The sequence below is a fragment of the Lithobates pipiens genome, unplaced genomic scaffold (genome assembly GCF_037356315.1).
Source record: "Lithobates pipiens isolate NorthernLeopardFrog02 unplaced genomic scaffold, aLitPip1_a1.2 Scaffold_16, whole genome shotgun sequence".
Classification (NCBI taxonomy): Eukaryota; Metazoa; Chordata; class Amphibia; order Anura; family Ranidae; genus Lithobates; species Lithobates pipiens.
In genome coordinates, this window is record NW_027507748.1 from 242,536,770 (window position 1) to 242,557,616 (window position 20,847).

Sequence of the window (20,847 nt, forward strand, 5' to 3'; positions counted from 1 at the left end):
CACCCATCTCAATTAGACTTGAGACCAAGATGTTCCTACGCTAGGACGCTCCCTTCTTTCTTCCTTTCAGTGATACTTTTCTCCTTTAAAGTGGATGTAAACCTGATTCATAGACAAAACGGGAAGCTCATAAAGGGTTTTACTCCAAAAATCACCCATGAGCAGACTGTTACGGTACCCAAATGGAATAATCATGGATTATAAAATTTTATAAAATTGACATTTATGAGATTGTTTGATTTATACTTGTTATTTTTTTCTGTCTGTTTTTTATAAACTAACAATCATACATAATGTTCAGGTTTTTTAGGCAGACCTGAACGGATCTATGGAGCGTCGGATGTCAGCGGTGACATGTCCACTGACATCCGACCCATTCCTATCCAAAAAAGTGTGACGGAGGAAAAACATACTTTTCCATCCATCATTGGATTGGGTGACGACCGACTCTGCGGTCCGTCGTCATCCGATCTCCCATAGGGGAGAGCGGCACTCTGACAGGTCCGTCCCTGCACAGTGTGCAGAGAAGGACCTGTCATCTTCCTGCTCAGCGGGAATTGAAGGAGTGATCCCCACTGAGCAAGCAGATTTTCATGGGGCGGATCATCACAGATCCGTCCCATGTGAAAGAGGCCTTAAGCCTCTCTGGACACGGAGGGCCTTCTAATTGTCCAACATCTTGGAGGTTTTGGTGACCTCTCTCTTTTACCAGATGTCACGTCGGGCCAACTAGTAAAAATACAGTCTGACAATGCCACTGCAGTGGTACTGTACTTGTACTCGTGCTCTCAACAGTTCACATTCTAGGGGTATAATTTGGCAAGAAGATTTTCTAAGTTGTCAACAAATCGACTGATGAGACTCTGACTCTACACCATGTTTTCAGATTTGTCACCATTGGGATACCTTAGACATTGATCAGAGGAGCCCATAAACTCATATCCAGATTCAGCGTTCCTCTATTGGACACAGCTGATGCTGATTGTACCATGGATGCCACACTCCCTGATTTTTTTTTATTTATTTGTATTTTTTTTCCCTTTACATTTTCATAAAGGGTCAAATGTCAAAAAAAAAGACAACCCATTCTGGGTCTATAAATGAGCACATAACGGCCTGGTAGCTGGTAATCAGATTTTTTTTTTTTCTAATTGTGGACATCTGGCCTCTTCCTGTTTGGCTAAATATTCTTTCTCTGCACCCAATATTCAATCATGCTTCTTAGTCACCTATGTTTTGAGGAAATGTGGTCTGTTGATCGTTGGTGTAAATCTTACCCTCTCAGCCTTTTTAGAGACTGTTCTGGAAAGCCAGAGATCTGCTGTATCCTCTAGTTGACGCTAGGAATTAAATGTCTTTTTGTAAATTTTTGTAGAAATTTGGATTTGAGGTGATACCATTTATTGAATAACTAAATATGTTATAGTACAAGCTTTCATAGTACACTGGACTCTTCAGGCAATATCAAGTGGCAATAATAAAACATGCACTTTAAACATCAAACGACAAAGACGTATAGATATATCAACATGACACGAGTGGCATTCCTGATATGTGCCTGCTTTACCATGTACTTGTATCCTGTTCTCTTTTTATTGCTTCCTTTGTTTAAACTGCCAGGTGTTCCTGCCAGTCCCTCTGCTTTCCGATTACAAACTTACCATACTAGACATAAGAGCACAGAGTGGTCGGTGTCTTGGGCTGTGCTGGCAACTCAGCCCGCTCTACCCCAATGATCAGACTTGTGTTTACACTCTCTTGCCCCTGCACAGCTATTCACTGGGAACACCAGTGCACTGCTGTTTCTCCTCCCCTAGCTCTCTGATCTCCATATGGAGCTGACAACAGGGGGTATGCGATCACTTATAAAAAAGAGAGAAAATATGACTGCGAGTCAACCTGGATTTGTAGTAGGAGTTGAGCTGTATTTAAGCCCGCCCTCTATCCGCCATTTCCTGATGACCTTTCGTGTCATCCTTATTTCCAGTTTTGGCACGTCTGTCTGGCGTCACTTCCTGTTTCCGTACTTCCAGACAGCAGTGTTTGTACTGCAGCGAGTGGATTTTTCTTTCTCCCGATGCCTGCGGTGAGATGCGGGCTGGGGAGTCTATGTGGGTGAGCCGCCCACACTTTACTAGGCAAGGGTCGGTGACTCGTATGGTCAGTTTGGGGGCTACCTGTCTGGTCACCCCAGGCTGGGTCATCAAATCCTGCCTCATTGGCAGAATTATTGGTCAGTCTCCCTTGGCCAGGTTGTTGCTGTAATTTCAGGTAGCACTGGACTTCTCCCCACCTTGCGGTCTGCAGGTCACGGGGAAGGGTGTTGGGGGTGACCAGGTTCATTAGTAAACTGCTGTAAGTATCTTGTAGCCATAGTTGTCAGATCTCACTTGAAAGAACTGTTTGTGGTTATCCTTGGGAGGTGGGGGGTTTCCTGTGAGAACAGTGTTGAGGGGGGGGGGGGGGGCGCTGTATGATGGGGGGTGCCACTACTGCGGCCAATCAGTCCGGTTCTGGGGATCGAATTGACATTTTTTCATGTTCTGTCATAATGGGGTTGGCAATTTTGGTTTGATTCTTTTCATCAGTTGCCAGAAGTCACCAGCAGGCCAGCAATCATTTCTGCCGTTCTAGGGTTGCATTTGGTGTTTTTATTTAGCAGTCCTGAGGGTTGTCAGGGGGATGCTAGCTGCAGTTTCCTTTCGCCTAGGATGTGTTATGCTGGGACTGATAGTTCCACTGGGCATGGTTGCTCACAACTCCTTGTCTCCTTAGTACTATTTGTTACTGCACCCATGGTCATGAGGGGGTGGAGGGCTCATGCAGCTAACTACCATTCAACCCTACTTCAGGAGGGGAGGCAAGGTTCAGTATCAAACGTCCCGCTGATGTAGGGCTGGTTTTCAGGTAGGCCTATTTCTCATCAGTTCTCATTGGGCACATTTCATCTGTGTTTTGACACTTGAGTATCATGCAGTTACAGCACATACACCAGTAGCTGTTTCTATCCTCCTATGCATTTCAATGTCTTGCCGTACCTTTTTTGTTTGGTCGTTTCAGTACATATACACAGTTATAGTCAGCTGGTACTCGCATCTTAGGAACTGCTACCTCTATAGTTCCATATGGGCTGAGATTTTGTTTTTAAATGATTGTTGGACCACAATCTTCTTGCCTGTATACCATATGCCATACGATGCATGTTCATTTCATTACACCTGTACGACTACCCTCCACGGTCTGTGGGTACCTTAGCCCTGAGTGTTTTTTTATTTTAATTACCTCTCTTTGCGCTGCTGGTTACTCTGGCTTACTTATTGCATACACTAAGGTGGTGGTTGTGAGGTTCATATTCACGCGCTGTTGGTCTTGTCATTACTGCACCTACATCCATATACTTATTTTTTTACAGAAAATACATCCATATACTTGGGTAGACGTGAAGGGGTGGTGTTTTTCATGTTTTGGTTGTCTGTTGTCACTTTCTCTAGTTTGTGTTTCCTTAGATTTGGTCATGTTGTATGTTTTGGAAGCAAAAAAATTCCCGTTCATCCCTCTAACCGTACGTGGGGGTTCAGAGCATGATAGCACCCCGACATTAAGGAGTTATACTATACCTAAGCTCACAGCTGAGCTTTGTCACAGGAGTATTCCTTTCCCGGCCACATTCAGGAAGGCAGAAATCTTCAGATTTATTCCTAATTCCATCCCAGCCACTCCCATCCACCAGCACAGTACATGTTTCTGGGCATAATTCTTTAACTCTGTTTCATGCTGTGCTAAATATGCTCTCCACGTTACAGTTGCTAGACAGGATGGAGGTGATTGAAGCCCGCTCGGCTAGAGCTGAGATGTCAGCTGCACCCCCAGCCCCTGCTTTTCCCAGCACTCCTGCAGGTAATGTCGGCATTCCTCAAGTCCCCCTGTCTTGTCAAGCCTTTTGGTTCATCACGACTAAGCCACGTAAAGGCTTCCTTGATGGCTTTGGCTTTTACATGGGCCTCATCACTGTCTCTGAGTCTTTCAAATGTAGTGACTTGGCTTCAGCGGACAATCATGCTTCCATTGGTGATGAGTTACTGGAGACAGGCATTTTCAAGAGGTTTGTAATTGGTCTTTTTCTTTCACCATCGTTATGAATGTGAAGGTTCAGCCCCACCAGGGGGTCAGTGGCAATTTTTCCAAAAAATATCATTTGAGTTGCAATTTATCTGCCCTCATTCCTGTGGAAGTATTTTCATGTAAGTACTGATCCATGGATCTGGCTATCCAGCACATTCTACCGTTAGGCAGGGGTACTTGGCTATCCAAAGCTCTGATATTGGCAATGCTTTGAAGCTACTTCCATCAGACCTCCCCTCTGGTAATGGCACTGTAAATGGCGCGAACATTATTTCGCTTTACTTCGGGTCAAAAGCAATCCTTGCTTATTTGACACGTTTGCCAAGCACTTCATTGGATCTTGGCTAACTGCAAAGGGTGTCGGGGCATATTTTATTTAGTTTTCCTGCTGTTAGAAGACCCTGGTCACCTCCCAGGGATCTGTAGTCTCTCTGTGCTGTGTTCTGAGCTGAACATCCCCCTTGGCTGACCACAAAGTGTAAGGTCCAGGCCTTCATATTTTTCGGGGTCACTCTCAGCTCAAATCTCATGATTGCGAGTTTGCTCTTGGAGAACTGGTCAGATACATCAGACCATTCATGTTTGTATGATGCCCAGTCTTCCAAAAAGGGGGCTTACAATCTGTTTTGGGAGTGCTAAATCATGCCATGAGAATTATTTCACAGGGTAGAGCTTTTGTTTCAGTTTAATGTATCAAGACTGACTCAGTTGTCAGGTTTCAAGCAGATGCACAACCCGACTTAATCATGTGGCACTAGTTCCTGTGTGACTGGAATGGCATCTCCATGTTCAGTCCACAACCATGTCTCTCAGCCCTTGTACACACGGTCGGAGAATCCGTCGGAATGTGTCCTATCGGACCGTGTTGTCGGATAATCCGACTATGTGTGGTATGCATTGGACTGATTCCGTCGGACCCAATTTTCCAACATGTTGAAAATATTTCCCGACCAACTGGTTCGATCAGACATACTCCGATCATGTGTAGAGAATTTTGATCGGACCAAGTGCCACGCATGCTCAAATTCCTACATCAAAGCTATTGGCTACTAGCCTGAACGTAGTCCCATCGTAACGAAATTACGTCATCACGTTCTGAAAGATCGGATTTTTCGACAACTTAGTCTGACCGTGTGTATGCAACAGTTTCGGACAAGATCCGACGGGCAAAATCCGACGGATTTGGTTGTGGAAATCTCCTCCAACCGTGTGTACAGGGGCTCAGAGTGTTTCAGACGCCACTGCCTCAGGTGGTTTTGCAGCCATTTATAGACATGCATGGTTGGCCAACAGTTGAACTCCACCCCCCCACCCCCGAAAATATTTTCTCTGCTCATACTTCGTACTTCGGCATTGTTCGAAATGTACCTAATACTGGTGGCAGCAGTCACATGGGGACCAGTTGGCCAGGGATTTCTTTACAGATAATTTGGCCACAGCATAATTATTAATAAAGGTAGATCGGGGTCCCTTCTCATAATGTCCTTCATGCGTAAGTTGATATGGCTAGGCCTGACATACAAGTTTATTTTCTTGGGAGAGTTCCTCAGTGGGAATCAAAACAGCGCAGCCGATGCATTATCTCGACTTAATCTCCCTCAATTTTTCTTACAGCACCCAGAAGCAGAACTGGTGGGTAAGCCGGTTCCTCCTTTTGACATGCTGGTCATGGATTAGTCACACTCTGGACACAGGCAATCGATCTGGTTAATAGTTCATTATCCAGAAATACTCTTATACCACGGGTTCAAAGACATTTTTGAAGTTCATGACTCCATACCCTTCCAGTTGCCCCTGAAGACATTGATTATGTGTTGGCTTTCGCTGCAAATTGCCACAGCGAATTGGCATTATCTGCCAACACCATCAAGTTATATCTGTCAGGTGTCCAGCACTTCAGGTCCCTGCAGACCATATTGAGGGGTATTCAGAGAACTCGGGGACAATCACATCCGTCAGGTCTACCAGTTACTGGCCATATTTTTCGTAGTATTTCAGACTTCTTCTCTCCTCCCCCTTTTTGGCACAGGTCCCAGTTTAGTGCTCAAGGCAGTCTTCTACTTGAAATCCTTTGGGCTTCCTCAGACCAAGGGTAGTGTCCCAGCCTAGCTCAAAGGCAGTCTCACCAGGTTCCCTTATCACTACACTTTACAACTTCCCAATAACAAGAATAGGCAGGCAGGGGGTCAAATCTAGGTTTGGACCCCAAAGTTTATTCTGCCCATTCTTTCAGGATAGGCGCGGTTTCCACTGCCAACAGGTCCCTGTTCACATAATTAAGAAGTTAGGCAGGTGGAATTCAGCATGCTTCTCCAGAGGTATCCCAGATCCACATGTTGAGATGTCAGGCATTCGTGTATTTGCCTGATGTTACATACAATTACTTTCAAATAATCTGTTTGCTAGCTCATCCTACTGTTCCTATTCCTACTCATCCTATAGTTATTTTTGCCCCCTTTAGGCATACTGACCACGGGACTATGACACACCCCAGGTCATGCTTCCTGTTTTGCCTTCATACCTTTCCTAATACGGTCTACTAGAGACTAGACTATATACTATATTTTATATACACGATTTGCCTTTTATTTATATTCTAAACTAAATGGGTTGTTTTACAAGGTGAAGATTTACATTTACTTTAACCACCTCTCACCCGTGCTATAGCTGAAAGACAGCTACAGCACGGGCTCACATTGCCAGGAGGGCATCTATTGACGTCCTCCCATGATCGCGATTCCGGTGCACCCACTACAGGCACACATCAGCACAGATCTGTGCTCGGGGTAAAGCGCCAATCACTGCAGCTCTTTACCATGTGACCAGCTGTGCCCAATCACAGCTGATCAGTGTAAACAGTTATTGCCGATTATTGGCAGTCCTCTCCTCACCCTGACTGCAGGGGTGGAGAGGAGAACCAATAACCAGCAAATCCACACAGGAGGCACCTAGACTGATAATCAGGGTACTGATCTGCCTCTTGATTATACGTGCAGCCTCATTAGTGCCCACAAATGCTAAACTGTGGCCATCAGTGCTGCCATTTCTCAGTGTCCATCAGCGCAGCCTCATCAGCGTGCATCAGTGAAGGAAAAAAAATTACTTATTTAGTAAATTTTATAGCAGACACTAAGAATGTTTTTTTTTCCCATAAATTTCAAAAACACACTGAATAAATACCACCTAAAGAAATCTATCTGTCTCGTAAAATAATTTGTTTGGGTACGGTGTTGCATGAACGCCCAATTGTCGCAATGTTTTGTTTTTTTCTTCTCCATCCATACTACACAGAGCTGATGAATGATTCTCTCACTGGGACTATCCTACTTTGACAGCTGGCCCCAGCGCATGTCAAAATACCCCAATAGCGGCTAAATCTAATTTTCCAGTAGGCTCCTTTGACAAAAGTATATAAAATAATCCACTTTTATTGAAGGGAGGGGGCAATAGAGCCACACATTGTGTATTTCAGCTGTTGGGAAACAACCAAAATGCACAGGGTATGGCCATCTTTTTTCATTGATATTGCCTGAAGAAGCCAGTGTGGTCTGAAAGCTTGCACTACAATCTAGTTAAGAGATAAGGATCACCCTAAATCCTAACTTCTGCATTGATTGCTCTCATAGTAAATTTTTGTAAAATCCTTTTCTCAAGTAATTCATTGAGGGACACAAATCTCAGCCATTTTCATAGTTTTGACATAGTTGAGTCCCAATTGCAGTGTAGCAGCCCCCTCCCAGCCCAGCATTTATTATTTAAAGTGTTACTAAACCCAGGGCCCTGCAGTCACTATATCTGGTCTCCCACAGTACACGGTGCATGGAAATGCAATTATTTTAGTAAATATATACTGCTAAATACCTTTTTTCATCAGCAGTTAGAGCAGTCTTGTGACTTCTACAAGTGTCTGGTTAAAGCTTGTAGGAGGAGTTTCTATTCTCTCACAATTGTCCTATGAGAATGCAGGACCCCTGACCCTCTGGACAGTGCTGATTGGCGCTGTACTGATCACTTGCACCCTCCCAAGAAAAAAATAAAACACTCTAGCAATACACACCAAACCAAGCATGCTCAGCCTCTCCCCTGGCTCTGTAAATGTCAGGAGATACATAGGGGTCAGTGGAAGAAGGAGATGATGGGATTGAACAGCCTTTTTACACAATGCAGAGGACTAACCCCTTAGGTTCCACAGTGAGCATAACAAGCATGCTTTACTGCATATACACACTGTTGGGTTTAGTATCACGTTAAATGTGTTCTTAATACGTTTTTTACTACATGTCTAAAGTCCAAACAAGTGACGCACAGTCATTGTCCTTCTTTTCTGTCCTTGGCAGTAGGTTGTCCTGAATAGTGCAGGGAGCAGCATTCACATAATGTGAGTGGTGTTCTTTGCAGCATTTGCCTGTTAGTCATAATGAAGCTTCCCTTGGTCCATATTGCCCTAAGCTAACAGGAAGTGGGATAACTGAGCTTGGGAGCAATTCAACCTGAAAGTGCTGGACCTTGGAGTGTTAAGTCTGCTGGAGTCCATGCCAGAGAAAAGTTGAGTGTTACAAGGAAAGCTGTTTGTCTATTGTTTTTTTTTTTTTTTTTTTAAAGTGCTAGGCATTTTTTTTTTTTAATTAAGCTTGGAATTGGGCTTTAAAGTGTTTCTTGACCCAAAAAATGTATTGTATTGCACCTAACCAATCCATAAAGTGGATGTAAACCTGAAAAAAAAAATGTAATAAAGTTGATTCAGCTCTTAGCAATTCTCTTGTCTTTTTGTAGTAAGATGCAAATTGACTCGCGGTTAAGTTTGTGTCCCCACTGCTGTGACTGACATCTGATTTATCTCATGAACGTGCAGTGTGTGTTACAATTCCAGCTTCACATCCCTCCTCCTTTCTTCTCTAGCTCTCCCAGGATTGGCTGCTCCACACCTCAGCAAGATTGGACATGCTGAAGTTATGTGGTGCCTTTCCTGAGTTTTGACTGGATGTTATTCAAAACTCCAGAATAGGAGCGTGTAGAGGTAGGCGGGGAGCCTTGTGACATCACGACTCTGTCCACTGAGCTCCAGCTAGGAGAAGCCCGGCAATTCCAGAGTTTTGCAGGGCTCCTACTGCTGAAGGGGTTGACATTTGCAAGGTAGGGATACATGTAAAAGGCTTGCATGTGTGTGTATATATATATTGTGGCAGCACGCAGGTAAAATCACCTGGTTGTATTCAGGATGGGAAATGTGTGTCCTAGATTCAGGCTTTATGCAGACTTTTACAATTAGAGGGGAAGAGTTAATGAGCCCAGCTGTAGTAAGTGGGCTCATTAAGACCTCTACAAAAAACCCCAGCATGCATAGGGAGATGCTCCATCCTGGAACCAGTTTTGTGTGTATAGACTGGGGAGTCTGAGATCTGTTCTGTGCGGTGAGTTAACGCGTGTGTGGCAAACCCCTACAATAGAGACAGGGACTGGGGCAGCACAAGGCTGCACCCAGTTGTTAGACAGGGAGTCTACGTGTGTAGTTAGAGGTCAAGCTGACCAGGATTTATTTTCTTGTTTTATTTTGTTTGGCTGTTATATGTATCACTGCATGTAGCCTAAATAAACCGGATCTTTTGTTTTTTGCACCTACACCGCTGTCTGCTGTGCCTGACTTTGTGTTGTGAACCCATCCAGGGGGTCACACACACCCGCTACCGAGCGAACCCCCTCACAGTTGGTGGAGAATTTTGGCAGTTTTTTTTTTTTTTTTTTAAGGCCAGCATGGAGGAGATACTGAGACAGCTGGCTCTAGCAAATGCAAACCAGCAGCAAACAAATGCAGCTTTACAAAAGAGCTTTGCAGCTCAACAACAAGCCCAGCAGCAGGCAAATGCAAATCAGCAGCAGACAAATGCAACTTTGCAGCAGAGTTTGGAAGCTTAGCAACAAGCCCAGCAGCGATCTGAAGCCCGCTTCATAGACCTGTTGCAGAAGCAAGAGCAGAATTTTCAACAGCAAATAGAGACATTGATACAGCAACGTCCGCAGACCAATGAAGCAAGTGGGTACAATAATACCGCAACCTTTGGTGTGAGCCGTTTACTGACAAAAATGACTGGAGACAATGATCCGGAGGTGTTTTTGACCACATTTGAAAGGACTGCTGAAAGGGAAAAGTGGCCTAAGGAGCAATGGGCTGGACTGGTGGCCCCTCTGTTAACTGGGGAATCGCAAAAAGCTTATTATGACCTAGAGCCTGACCAAGCAAAAGACTATGTGGTGCTAAAAGCAGAAATATTGGCACGGCTGGGTGTCACCCTGGCAGTCCGGGCTCAGCGTGTGCATAACTGGACTTTTCAGGTTGGAAAACCCCCCAGGTCTCAAATGTATGATCTCATTCACCTGAGCAGGAAGTGGCTGCAGCCAGAGATTTTGACCGCACCAAACATTGTGGAACGTGTGGTTATGGATCGTTTCCTGAGAGCTCTTCCTACTGCCATCCAAAAATGGGTAAGCCATGGAGACCCAGAAAATGCAGATAAACTTGTGGATCTGGTTGAGAGGTACTTGGCTACAGAGAACTTGACCACCTCTTCCAGGGACTCACGGACTTTCCCCCCTAAGACCAGATCATCCCCAGTGGCGGGTAAGATGACTCCAAGGGGTGAGGGTGGAGAGAGTGAGAGGGTGGGAGTTCTACCTAAGGTCTGGCGGGAGCAGCCCAGGAAGCCCATGCTGCAAGAGGCAGCGAAAAAAATGATTTGCTACCGCTGCCGGCAAGAGGGACATATTGCAGCCAATTGCTCAGTTGTGGATGAGCCTATGCAATGTGACTTTATAAGGGAGAGACGTCAGTCGCTGTTTGCGACAGTTGCATGCACTGCCATTCGGGGACCTGAGAAACATTTATGTAAAATGTGTATTAATGGTAGACATGTTGATGTGTTGCTAGATTCAGGTAGCCTGGTAACATTGATAAAAGCTGAATTAGTTACTACAGAGGTCTCTGGGAAGAACAGGGTGGCTGTTATTTGTGTGCATGGGGACACCCGAGAGTATCCTGTAACTTCAGTGTTTTTTGAGACCCCCAAAGGTAACCTCTCTCATCAGGTGGGGTTAGTGTCTCAGTTACCACATGATGCTATTGTGGGAAGGGATTTTCCAAAATTCTGGGAACTCTGGGATTGTCCTGAGGCCCCCATTGGTGCCCCTATAAACCAGGAAGATGACCAGAATTCCTCTGGGAGTGGTGAGGACTCTCCTGAATTTCCCTTGTCGGTATTGGCGGGGGAAACTCGAGAAACTGGGGAGGAGCCAACATCCTCAGATGAAAACATGCCGTCTGTGGAGTTTTCGGATCTTGAGGTTCACAGGGAAAATTTTGCCACAGAACAGTTAAAAGACCCCACCCTAATAAAGGCACGGGAAAATGTGGTGAAAATAGATGGCGAGTTAGTGAACCCAGATAAGACTTGCCCTTATCCTTACTTCACTATGGAAAGGGACCTGCTATATCGAGTGGCTCAAAGAGCAGAAGAAACCATTGAGCAACTTGTAGTGCCCAAACCTTACAGGAAGTTGGTGTTAGAATTGGCTCATGGACACATTCTGGGAGGTCATCTGGGGACAGAGAAAACCAGAGAGAGGGTATTGCAGAGATTCTATTGGCCTGGGGTCATGAAGGAAATAGAAAAGTATTGTTCCTCCTGCCCTGTGTGTCAGAAGTCGGCACCTATGCCACATTTCCGTAACCCACTGGTACCTCTTCCTATCATTGAGGTCCCCTTTGAGAGGATCGCAATGGATTTGGTAGGTCCGATAATGAAGTCTGCTAGGGGGCATCAGTACATTTTGGTTATATTGGACTATGCCACCCGTTATCCGGAAGCAATTCCTCTCCGAAATACCTCGGCCAAAACCATAGCCAAAGAGCTATCCCTTGTTTTTAGCCGCGTGGGTATTTGTAAGGAACTGCTTACGGACCAAGGTACACCCTTTATGTCCCGGGTTATGAAAGAATTATGCAAGTTGTACAAAGTGAAGCAATTGCGTACATCTGTGTATCACCCCCAAACAGATGGGTTGGTTGAAAGATTCAACAAAACCCTAAAACAAATGTTAAAGAAGGTGGTGGATAGAGATGGAAAGAATTGGGATTGTCTAATACCCTATCTGATGTTTGCCATTAGGGAGGTACCCCAATCCTCTACGGGTTTCTCACCCTTCGAGTTGCTCTATGGGAGACACCCAAGAGGGCTGCTGGATATCGCCAAGGAAACTTGGGAAAATGAGAGTTCTCCTCACAGGAGTGTGATTGAGCATGTCGCCCTGATGCAAGATAGAATTGCACAGGTAATGCCAATTGTAAAGGAACATTTAACCCAAGCGCAGTTAGCACAGCAGAGAGTGTACAACCGTGGGGCCAAGACACGTACTTTTTCCCCGGGGGATAGGGTCTTGGTGCTAGTCCCTATGGTTGAAAGCAAATTTCTGGCCAAATGGCAAGGTCCATATGAAGTATTTGAAAAAATTAGTGAGGTGAACTACAGGGTTAGACAGCCAGGAAGGCGAAAGCCGGAGCAGATCTATCACGTCAATCTGCTGAAAGCCTGGAGGGATAGGGAATCCCTAGTCGCAGAGACTTTGTCACAAGTACAGCCTGATTGCTTAGTTCCTGAGGTTGGAATAGCAGACACCTTATCGAAACCCCAACAACAGGAGGTTAAAGAGTTTGTACTTCGTAACAAAGAGATTTTCTCTGAGCTTCCGGGACAAACATCTGGCGTAGAGCATGACATTATCACCCCGCCAGGAGAAAGGGTAAAACTAAAACCTTATAGAATACCAGAGGCCCGACGGGAGGCAATACGTGGGGAGGTTCAAAGGATGCTGGAATTGGGTGTGATAGAGGAGTCCCAGAGTGACTGGTCCAGTCCTATTTTACTAGTGCCCAAACCTGATGGGAGCTGGCGGTTTTGTAACGATTTTAGACAATTAAATAAAGTTACAAAATTTGACACCTACCCCATGCCACGTATAGTTGAGTTGGTTGACCGGCTGGGAACAGCCCGATATATGACAACTCTTGATCTCACCAAAGGGTATTGGCAAATTCCCCTGGCCGAGTCGGCCAAGGAGAAAACTGCGTTTGTAACCCCAGATGGGGCATTCCAATATAAGAGAATGCCGTTTGGGTTACAGAATGCACCGGCAACATTCCAGCGGAAAATGGATAAGATTCTGAGGCCCCATCATAAATATGCTGCAGCTTACCTGGATGATGTGATTATCCATAGCACAGACTGGGTCTCACATTTGCCAAAAGTACAAGCAGTCCTAGACTCTATCCGGGAAGCTGGGTTTACGGCCAATCCAAAGAAGTGTACCATTGGACAGGAGGAGGCCAAATATCTTGGGTACACTATTGGGAGGGGGGTGATAAAACCCCAAGTCAATAAAGTCGAGGCCATACAGAGTTGGCCACGTCCCAACAGCAAGAAACAGGTACGAGCCTTTCTGGGAATCGCTGGCTATTATCGACGATTCATTCCCCATTTTGCTTCTCAGGCTGTGCCCCTCACCAACCTGACAAAAGGGAAAGAGTCGGTTATGGTTAAATGGTCCCCAGAGGCTGAGGAAGCATTTCAGTCCTTAAAAACAGCCTTATGTAGCCAGCCAGTGTTGTACTCACCAGACTTCTCTAAGGACTTTGTTGTACAAACTGATGCATCAGACGTTGGGTTAGGAGCAGTGTTATCCCAGGTCTGGAACGGGGAAGAGCACCCAGTCATTTACCTCAGCAGGAAGTTAAAGTCCCATGAGGTAAATTACTCCATGATTGAGAAGGAATGTTTAGCAGTGAAGTGGGCTCTAGATTCCCTTCGGTACTATCTGCTAGGTAGGCACTTTGACCTGGTTACTGATCACGCTCCTTTAAAGTGGATGGCTCAAAACAAGGAGACCAATAGAAGGGTAAATAGGTGGTTCCTGGCCCTACAGGAATTTAACTTTACAGTTAAGCATCGCCCTGGTGTTAAAATGGGGAATGTGGATGCTTTGTCTCGGATACATGCGTGTCTGGCTGCTTGTGTTACAACCCCAAGGTTGAAACAAGAGGGGGGGTTATGTGGCAGCACGCAGGTAAAATCACCTGGTTGTATTCAGGATGGGAAATGTGTGTCCTAGATTCAGGCTTTATGCAGACTTTTACAATTAGAGGGGAAGAGTTAATGAGCCCAGCTGTAGTAAGTGGGCTCATTAAGACCTCTACAAAAAACCCCAGCATGCATAGGGAGATGCTCCATCCTGGAACCAGTTTTGTGTGTATAGACTGGGGAGTCTGAGATCTGTTCTGTGCGGTGAGTTAACGCCTGTGTGGCAAACCCCTACAATAGAGACAGGGACTGGGGCAGCACAAGGCTGCACCCAGTTGTTAGACAGGGAGTCTACGTGTGTAGTTAGAGGTCAAGCTGACCAGGATTTATTTTCTTGTTTTATTTTGTTTGGCTGTTATATGTATCACTGCATGTAGCCTAAATAAACCGGATCTTTTGTTTTTTGCACCTACACCGCTGTCTGCTGTGCCTGACTTTGTGTTGTGAACCCATCCAGGGGGTCACACACACCCGCTACCGAGCGAACCCCCTCACAATATATATATATGTATGTATATATGTATGTATATATATATATATATATATATATATATATATATATATTAATACTATGCGATTAGTTTATACTGGGTGAGTGGTTGGTTTACGTCCACTTTAGTAGATGCATGCATTTCCTTTTGTTTAGGCTTTATTTTCACCTGAAACAAAGTATATTATTATTTATATTATACAGGATTTATATAGCGCCAACAGTTTGCGCAGTGTTTTATATCCTCATATAAAGTGTACTTGGTCCAATCAATGGCACCTCAGCAAACTGCATAGTTTTTGCACACAGCAAGGCAATTCATGGTGATGCACCCCCCCCACAGACACCACTCTAGCACACAGCTGGTGATTAGCAGCCACAGACATGCATGTTTCCCAGTAAGTCTACGTAAAGGGTAGGTTTGTCTATTCCCGCCACTCTTGTGCCATACTCAGTTCTGTGCTGTGGAGTGTGATATCGATTCACAATCCCTGCCTCCTGGAAACGGTGTATGTTCAGGGAATGTAGCCCCTGGAAGGAGAGCTGCGCCCTTTGATTTTTATCTTCCATGCGCCTAGAGTCGGGGCATATACTCCGAGGTCAGCTGTGTCCTCAATGAACTACTGGAGAAAAGTTTGTGTAGCTAAATCCAGAATCTCACTGACACATTTTTAGTAGAGGACTGATTTTATATAATTGCTAGTGTCACAGTGGCATGGCTGTCTTAGAAGGACTGATGGATAAAGGGTTTACATAGAACAGGTCAGCCATACTTGTACATACAAGTTGTACCATTTTTGTTACCAAAAATATGAAGTAATAGGTGTCTCCTTAGCAAGCAATTGTATGCAATTTCATGCATCAACACCTCCAAAGGTGTAAATTTAGACTTAAATTACTTTTTACCAGTCTAGAAATTCTGTTTAATCAGTTGTCTCATGTTAGGATACAAATTTTGTTTAAAAAGTTTCTCAAGGATTAATATAGTTCCAAGTAAGTTGTATAGAACACATATTTAGCTATGCTGTGCAGGGATTTTACTGCACTATTTCTGTGTGATTGACTTCTTAAATCTGCAGTAGCAAAGTTTATGATCAAAAAATACATGTCATTTATTTATTTTGCAGCCGGAGGATACCACTTCTGGTGACCTGTCTGAACTGCTGTCACAGTCTGCACTTGGAATGAGGTAATACAGGTCAAAAGTCTGCTGTATTTTAAGTAATGGAAACAAACTCAATATATGAGATAAACACCAATAGAAAAGGTGTTTTAACTGTAGATAACCGTGGTAATGGTGTTTTGTTGATTTGGATTTAACAAGCAAAATTGGCAATGAAGTACAAGAAAAAGCACAGAGACTCAGTCAAAATACATTTAAAAGCGCATAAATCTGTCTGCCGGCTTGTCTTATCTTCTGTATTGATTTGGTTTACTGTTTACTGTAGCAGTTGGTTGTGTTGCGATGAATCCATTGCAGAACATCTGTGGCTCCCTGAAAATTGTTAACATTTTAAGTTCCATATAGCCAGCTAGATTCTTTATTACAAAGGTTGCCTGTCAGGAGATCTCTACATTATAAGCAAAACTTCATTGACCTTAATCACTTACCAATACTGGGCACTTTTACCCCCTTCCTGCTCAGGCCAATTTTGAGCTTTCAGCACTGTTGCACTTTGACAATTGCGTGGCTGTATCCAAACTATATTTTTATAATTGTTTTGAGACATATAGAGCTTTCTTTTAGTGGCATTTAATAATCACTATGTTTTTATATTTTTGCTAAACAAATTAAAGACTGAAAAAAAAAGATTTTTAATTTCTGTTATAAAATTTTGTAATTTTCTCCTTCACTGCGCTGCGTTGATGAGGCAGCACTGGCGTGCGCTGATGAGGCGGCACTGATTAGCATCAATGATGGGCACTGAAAGGCATCACTGGCAGGCATCGCTAATGGGGCTACACTGATGGTTGCACTGATACACCACCCGGCCGTTATTTTGGTACAGGTGGGGCGGGATGTGGTTAAAGTACATGTAAACCCATCTCAGGTTGTCAGGAGTCTCAAGTAATTGGTGGGTTATGGGCCTACCTTCAGGTGTTGACACTGGTATAACCAATACAGGAAGTTGACTCCCCTATATAACCCCTCCTCCTTCCAGGAGCACTGTTTTTTCACCAGTGTCTAAGGTGTTGGTTACGAGTGAAGATGTGCTCTGCGGAGCTCCAGGAGGGATCCATGCTGGATTTAAAAAACCTCCACAACTGGATCAATCATCGCCATTGAAGCCATAGGATGGTACCTGGACCTCAATTCAAGGCCCAAAGGAGTGGAACCCCTATTTAAAAGGCCCCAATCTTTGAAGGTTTAAACTACGCTGCCCGCTGTGATGGGTGAAAGTTGGATCTGTCTGTTAAATTAGAAGTATCCTGCAGCGAGGACAAGGCAAGGGAAGAAGCTTTGCTTTTTCCTTCAATATACCTTATATGCCTTATAAATGTCTCCTCTATAAGGAGTAACTTACGCTACCTATGTATGTGTCTTAGTGCAGCTCTGTCTCAGAACATGTGTGGTCCCAGCGGCAGAGGGGGTTCTTACTTAGATCTTGTGGGATTTTGTAAAAATACAGCAGTTGCTAATACAGAGATGTGTATAAACTTCTATATGGGTGGTGGCTGATTGGTTGACGCAGCTGCTTTTAGCTGCATGGGTTAATTACAACCCAGCACTTCCACCTAGTAACATTGGGAAATGTCCTATGCGTCTGTGGTTTTAAAAAATATAAATCTGCTGACAGAACCCCCCTCCCCTTCCCCTACCCCCTTGTAGAGGTGTATAGTACGTTCACCTTACTTTGTGTTGGCCTTTCGGGTCCCTAGCAGGGCCTGAGAACGCAGAGGGGCATGTTCGCAAGGTCACGTGGCGCTGTGTATGGATGTACACACACACAGCACTCGCCACATAGGTGAGGGGAAGCGCTGAGGGTGCCAATCAGGTTACACCTGAGGCTTTATATCACAGACACTCATTTCAGAAAGACTTTTTAACTGAAGAGAGGCAGTCTGTCACACTGAGACACCAGAGTGCTGGACATGTAAGGGGGTAAACGGGCGTTTCCAGACAGGAAAACTATTGTTATTTTGGTGACATTGTCTTTGCTAGAATTGTTGTCAAGCAAATATTTTGTGTGTACCTCTGCTTGTGCTTTGCACTATGTCTTCCAGACCTACCGTAAAGGTACCTAAGGTGTCACCCCCCAGGTGCTGGGAATCCCAGTTATGCCTCCATAATGTCTTCCTCTTCAGAGAGTTCAGACATGGCAGGCCAGGGTGAGTCATTGGAAGCTAGCGGTGGTGCAACTGCTTCACAAACTTCAGTCCCTGTAGATGTGACTGAAGATGCATTTTCCTCTGCCTTGCAAGGCTTAGAAGGAAGATTAGCGGCTTTTATCGCATCCTTCATCCAGTGTATAGGAAGCGTCCTAGACCTCCCCAAGCTTAGACTCTTTACAATCAGTGGAGGGTCCAAGGGCCGGTCTCTTCCTTGGGTTCCTTGAAGCCTTTACATGCATTTCCCATCCACGCATTACTAAAAAAGCTTATTTATACTGAATGGGATCATCCGGATAAGCATTTTCCCCTTCCAAAGAGACTCTCAAATATCTATCCTATGGAAGAAAGATTCACTAAAAGATGGAAAGTTCCAGCAGTTTTTTTTTTTTTTTTTTTAACTTGCCCAGTGGACAATGCGCTTATGCTTAAAGATCCAACAGATAAGAAGTTGGAAGGTCTGTTAAAATCCTTTTTTTCTTAGCAGGTACTGTTGCTCAGCCTGCAATTGCAGCTATAGGCATCTGTCAGTCCTTAAAGGACCAGTTCACAGATGCTCTCAGATGAGCTCCCTGCACAGCAAGCACAGGAACTGGCTGAGCTACCTAAAGCATTATGCTTTGCTGTAGACGCTATGAAGGATTCTATTCACCAGGCATCACGCCTTGCGTTTGTACTTGCTACCACTGCAGGGAACATTGTCTGTGGTAGGCACAGTCTCTTGTTTAACTCCATGATTCCTTCAACTTCTGTGGCTCCTTTCTTGATCCACACATCCTTTTCTTCTTTGTCAGCTGCCTCTGTTGTTCCTTGAGGTAAGTTCTGCTCACAGGAGGGTTTTGCAGAGTCATAACCGTTTGCGCTGTCTCTTCGAGATCATCTATTGGATCGTCTAGGATGGGTGCTGCATTCACTCTGCTGACCACTTCTCGCGTCCCATCTGCTGCTTGCTTTGCAGCAGTATCTGCCAGGTGATTGCCTCGTGCTTCTCGGGAAACCATTTTGCTGTGCGCTTTTACTTTAAGTATGGCTACTTGGCATCCATCAAGTTCTTGATAGCTGTGCTGTGTTTCACAGGTGTTCCTGCAGCTGTCAGGAACCCTCTGATCTTCCAGATGATCCCAATATCGCAGGCCACTCCCAGAGCATACCTCGAGTCTGTGTAAATGTTGGCTCGCTTGCCTTCGGCCAATTTGCATTCCATAGAGCTTGCAGTTCTGCTTCCTGGGCAGACATAGAGGGGGGGTAACGCTGAGGCCTGGAGAACGGTCTTCAGTAGTGCCTGCATATCCTGTGTGGTACCGTCCAGCCTCATCTGCATATCTGGAACCATCCACAAAAATTGTCAGGTCAGGGTTCTTGAGGGCTGTTTCACTGACTGTCGGTAGGTGTGATGTCTCCATCTTTATCACTTCAAAGCAGTCATGAGCAGTTTGGTGAGGATCAGCTTCCAAAAAGGTTCCCCCCTCGAGAATGGGAAGCAGAGTGGATGTTGTCAGGGAGAAGCAAGGCACACTGAAGTCTGAGGTGCCTCTGAGAAGACAGGTGTCTGGGCTGGGTCTGGTTCAGTATGGCAGTGATGTCATGCGGGGCGAGGAGGGTTAAGGGATGGCCCAGAATGAGGTCTGCAGTCTTGTCTAGGAAAATTTGGGCCACAAAAACAGCTCTGAGGCAGGAGGGTCCCCCCCTCGCCACGGAGTCCAATTGGCCAGAGTAGTAGCCTATGGGTCTGAGTCTACTGCCATGGTTTTGGGTTAGAACTCCTGTGGCATGTCCTTGTCTCTCTGAGACAAACAGTTTTAAAGTGATTCCATAGTCAGGTAGGCCCAAAGCGAGGGCTGTCGAAAGGATCTTCTTCAGAATTTCAAAGTTGTTCACAGCTTCTGGTGAAAACAGGAAGGGGTCGGATTTCAAAGCTTCGTAGAGCGGTAGCATCAAAATGAAGTCTTCTGGGATCCAAGCACGCAGTAGGAGATTAGTCCTAGGAAAGCATGGAGCGGCTTCTGCCCTTGAGGCAGGGAGAAGGCCTTGATTGTAGCAACCCTTTCTTCAGTGAGGTGTCGGGTGCCTTGGCAGATGCAATGACCTAGGAAAATCACTTTCTCTCTACACCACTGGACTTTTTGCTTTGAAACCTTACAACCTTGTTCAGCCAGGTAGTGGAGGAGGCTCTCTGAAAATATGGAGGCATCACCGAAGGTATTCGCACACAGCAGGAGGTCATCAACATACTGAAGGAGGACAATGTCAGGGTGGAGTTTCATACACGTGTTCAGGATGAGTCCCATTGCTTTGGCAAACTGGGTAGGAGAGTTCTGTGCACCTTGGGGCATGGCAGTCCAGGTGTAACAGAGGCGTGGCATTGGTCTTGGTGGGCGGTCCAAATATGGTGTACCAGAGGCCATCATGAGGAGTAATTCTTTTACTACCCTGTGCTGATTTTAAACCCTTTGCCACCAACAAAAACGTATCACTCTCCATTGTCTTGTACTCTGGTCGTGCTAGAAGCAGACCCTTTCGGATTGGTTCCCTAAGACCTGAGACAAAGGCAGCAGTCAGCATCTACACGTATGCTTTGATCTGCTTGCTGAACCCCAGGTCATTGAACACTTGTGTAATTCTGGTATGAAATTTCTCAACTGTTTCCCGCTTATCTTGTGTCATATCCTGTATTCCGGTCGCTCCTTTTCAAAAGAGAGTGCCATTCGTCTACTTGTAATCTCCCACCCAAATGCATGTCAATCTCACACATTTTGCTAATTTCTTCGCTTTCTTAGTGGC

The 20,847-nt window shown here is 45.0% G+C and overlaps 1 protein-coding gene across 8 annotated transcripts in view; it reads left to right on the top strand.

Annotated features, from left to right (window-relative positions):
* LEMD1 (LEM domain containing 1) overlaps positions 1-20,847 on the top strand; it is a 399,416-nt gene that overhangs the window by 321,032 nt on the left and 57,537 nt on the right. For all 8 annotated transcript variants that reach the window (XM_077481225.1, XM_077481230.1, XM_077481229.1 and 5 more), the window contains one exon: positions 15,864-15,925. In XM_077481225.1, coding sequence (XP_077337351.1) covers positions 15,864-15,925 — 62 coding nt within the window. The remainder of the gene's footprint in view (positions 1-15,863; positions 15,926-20,847) is intronic.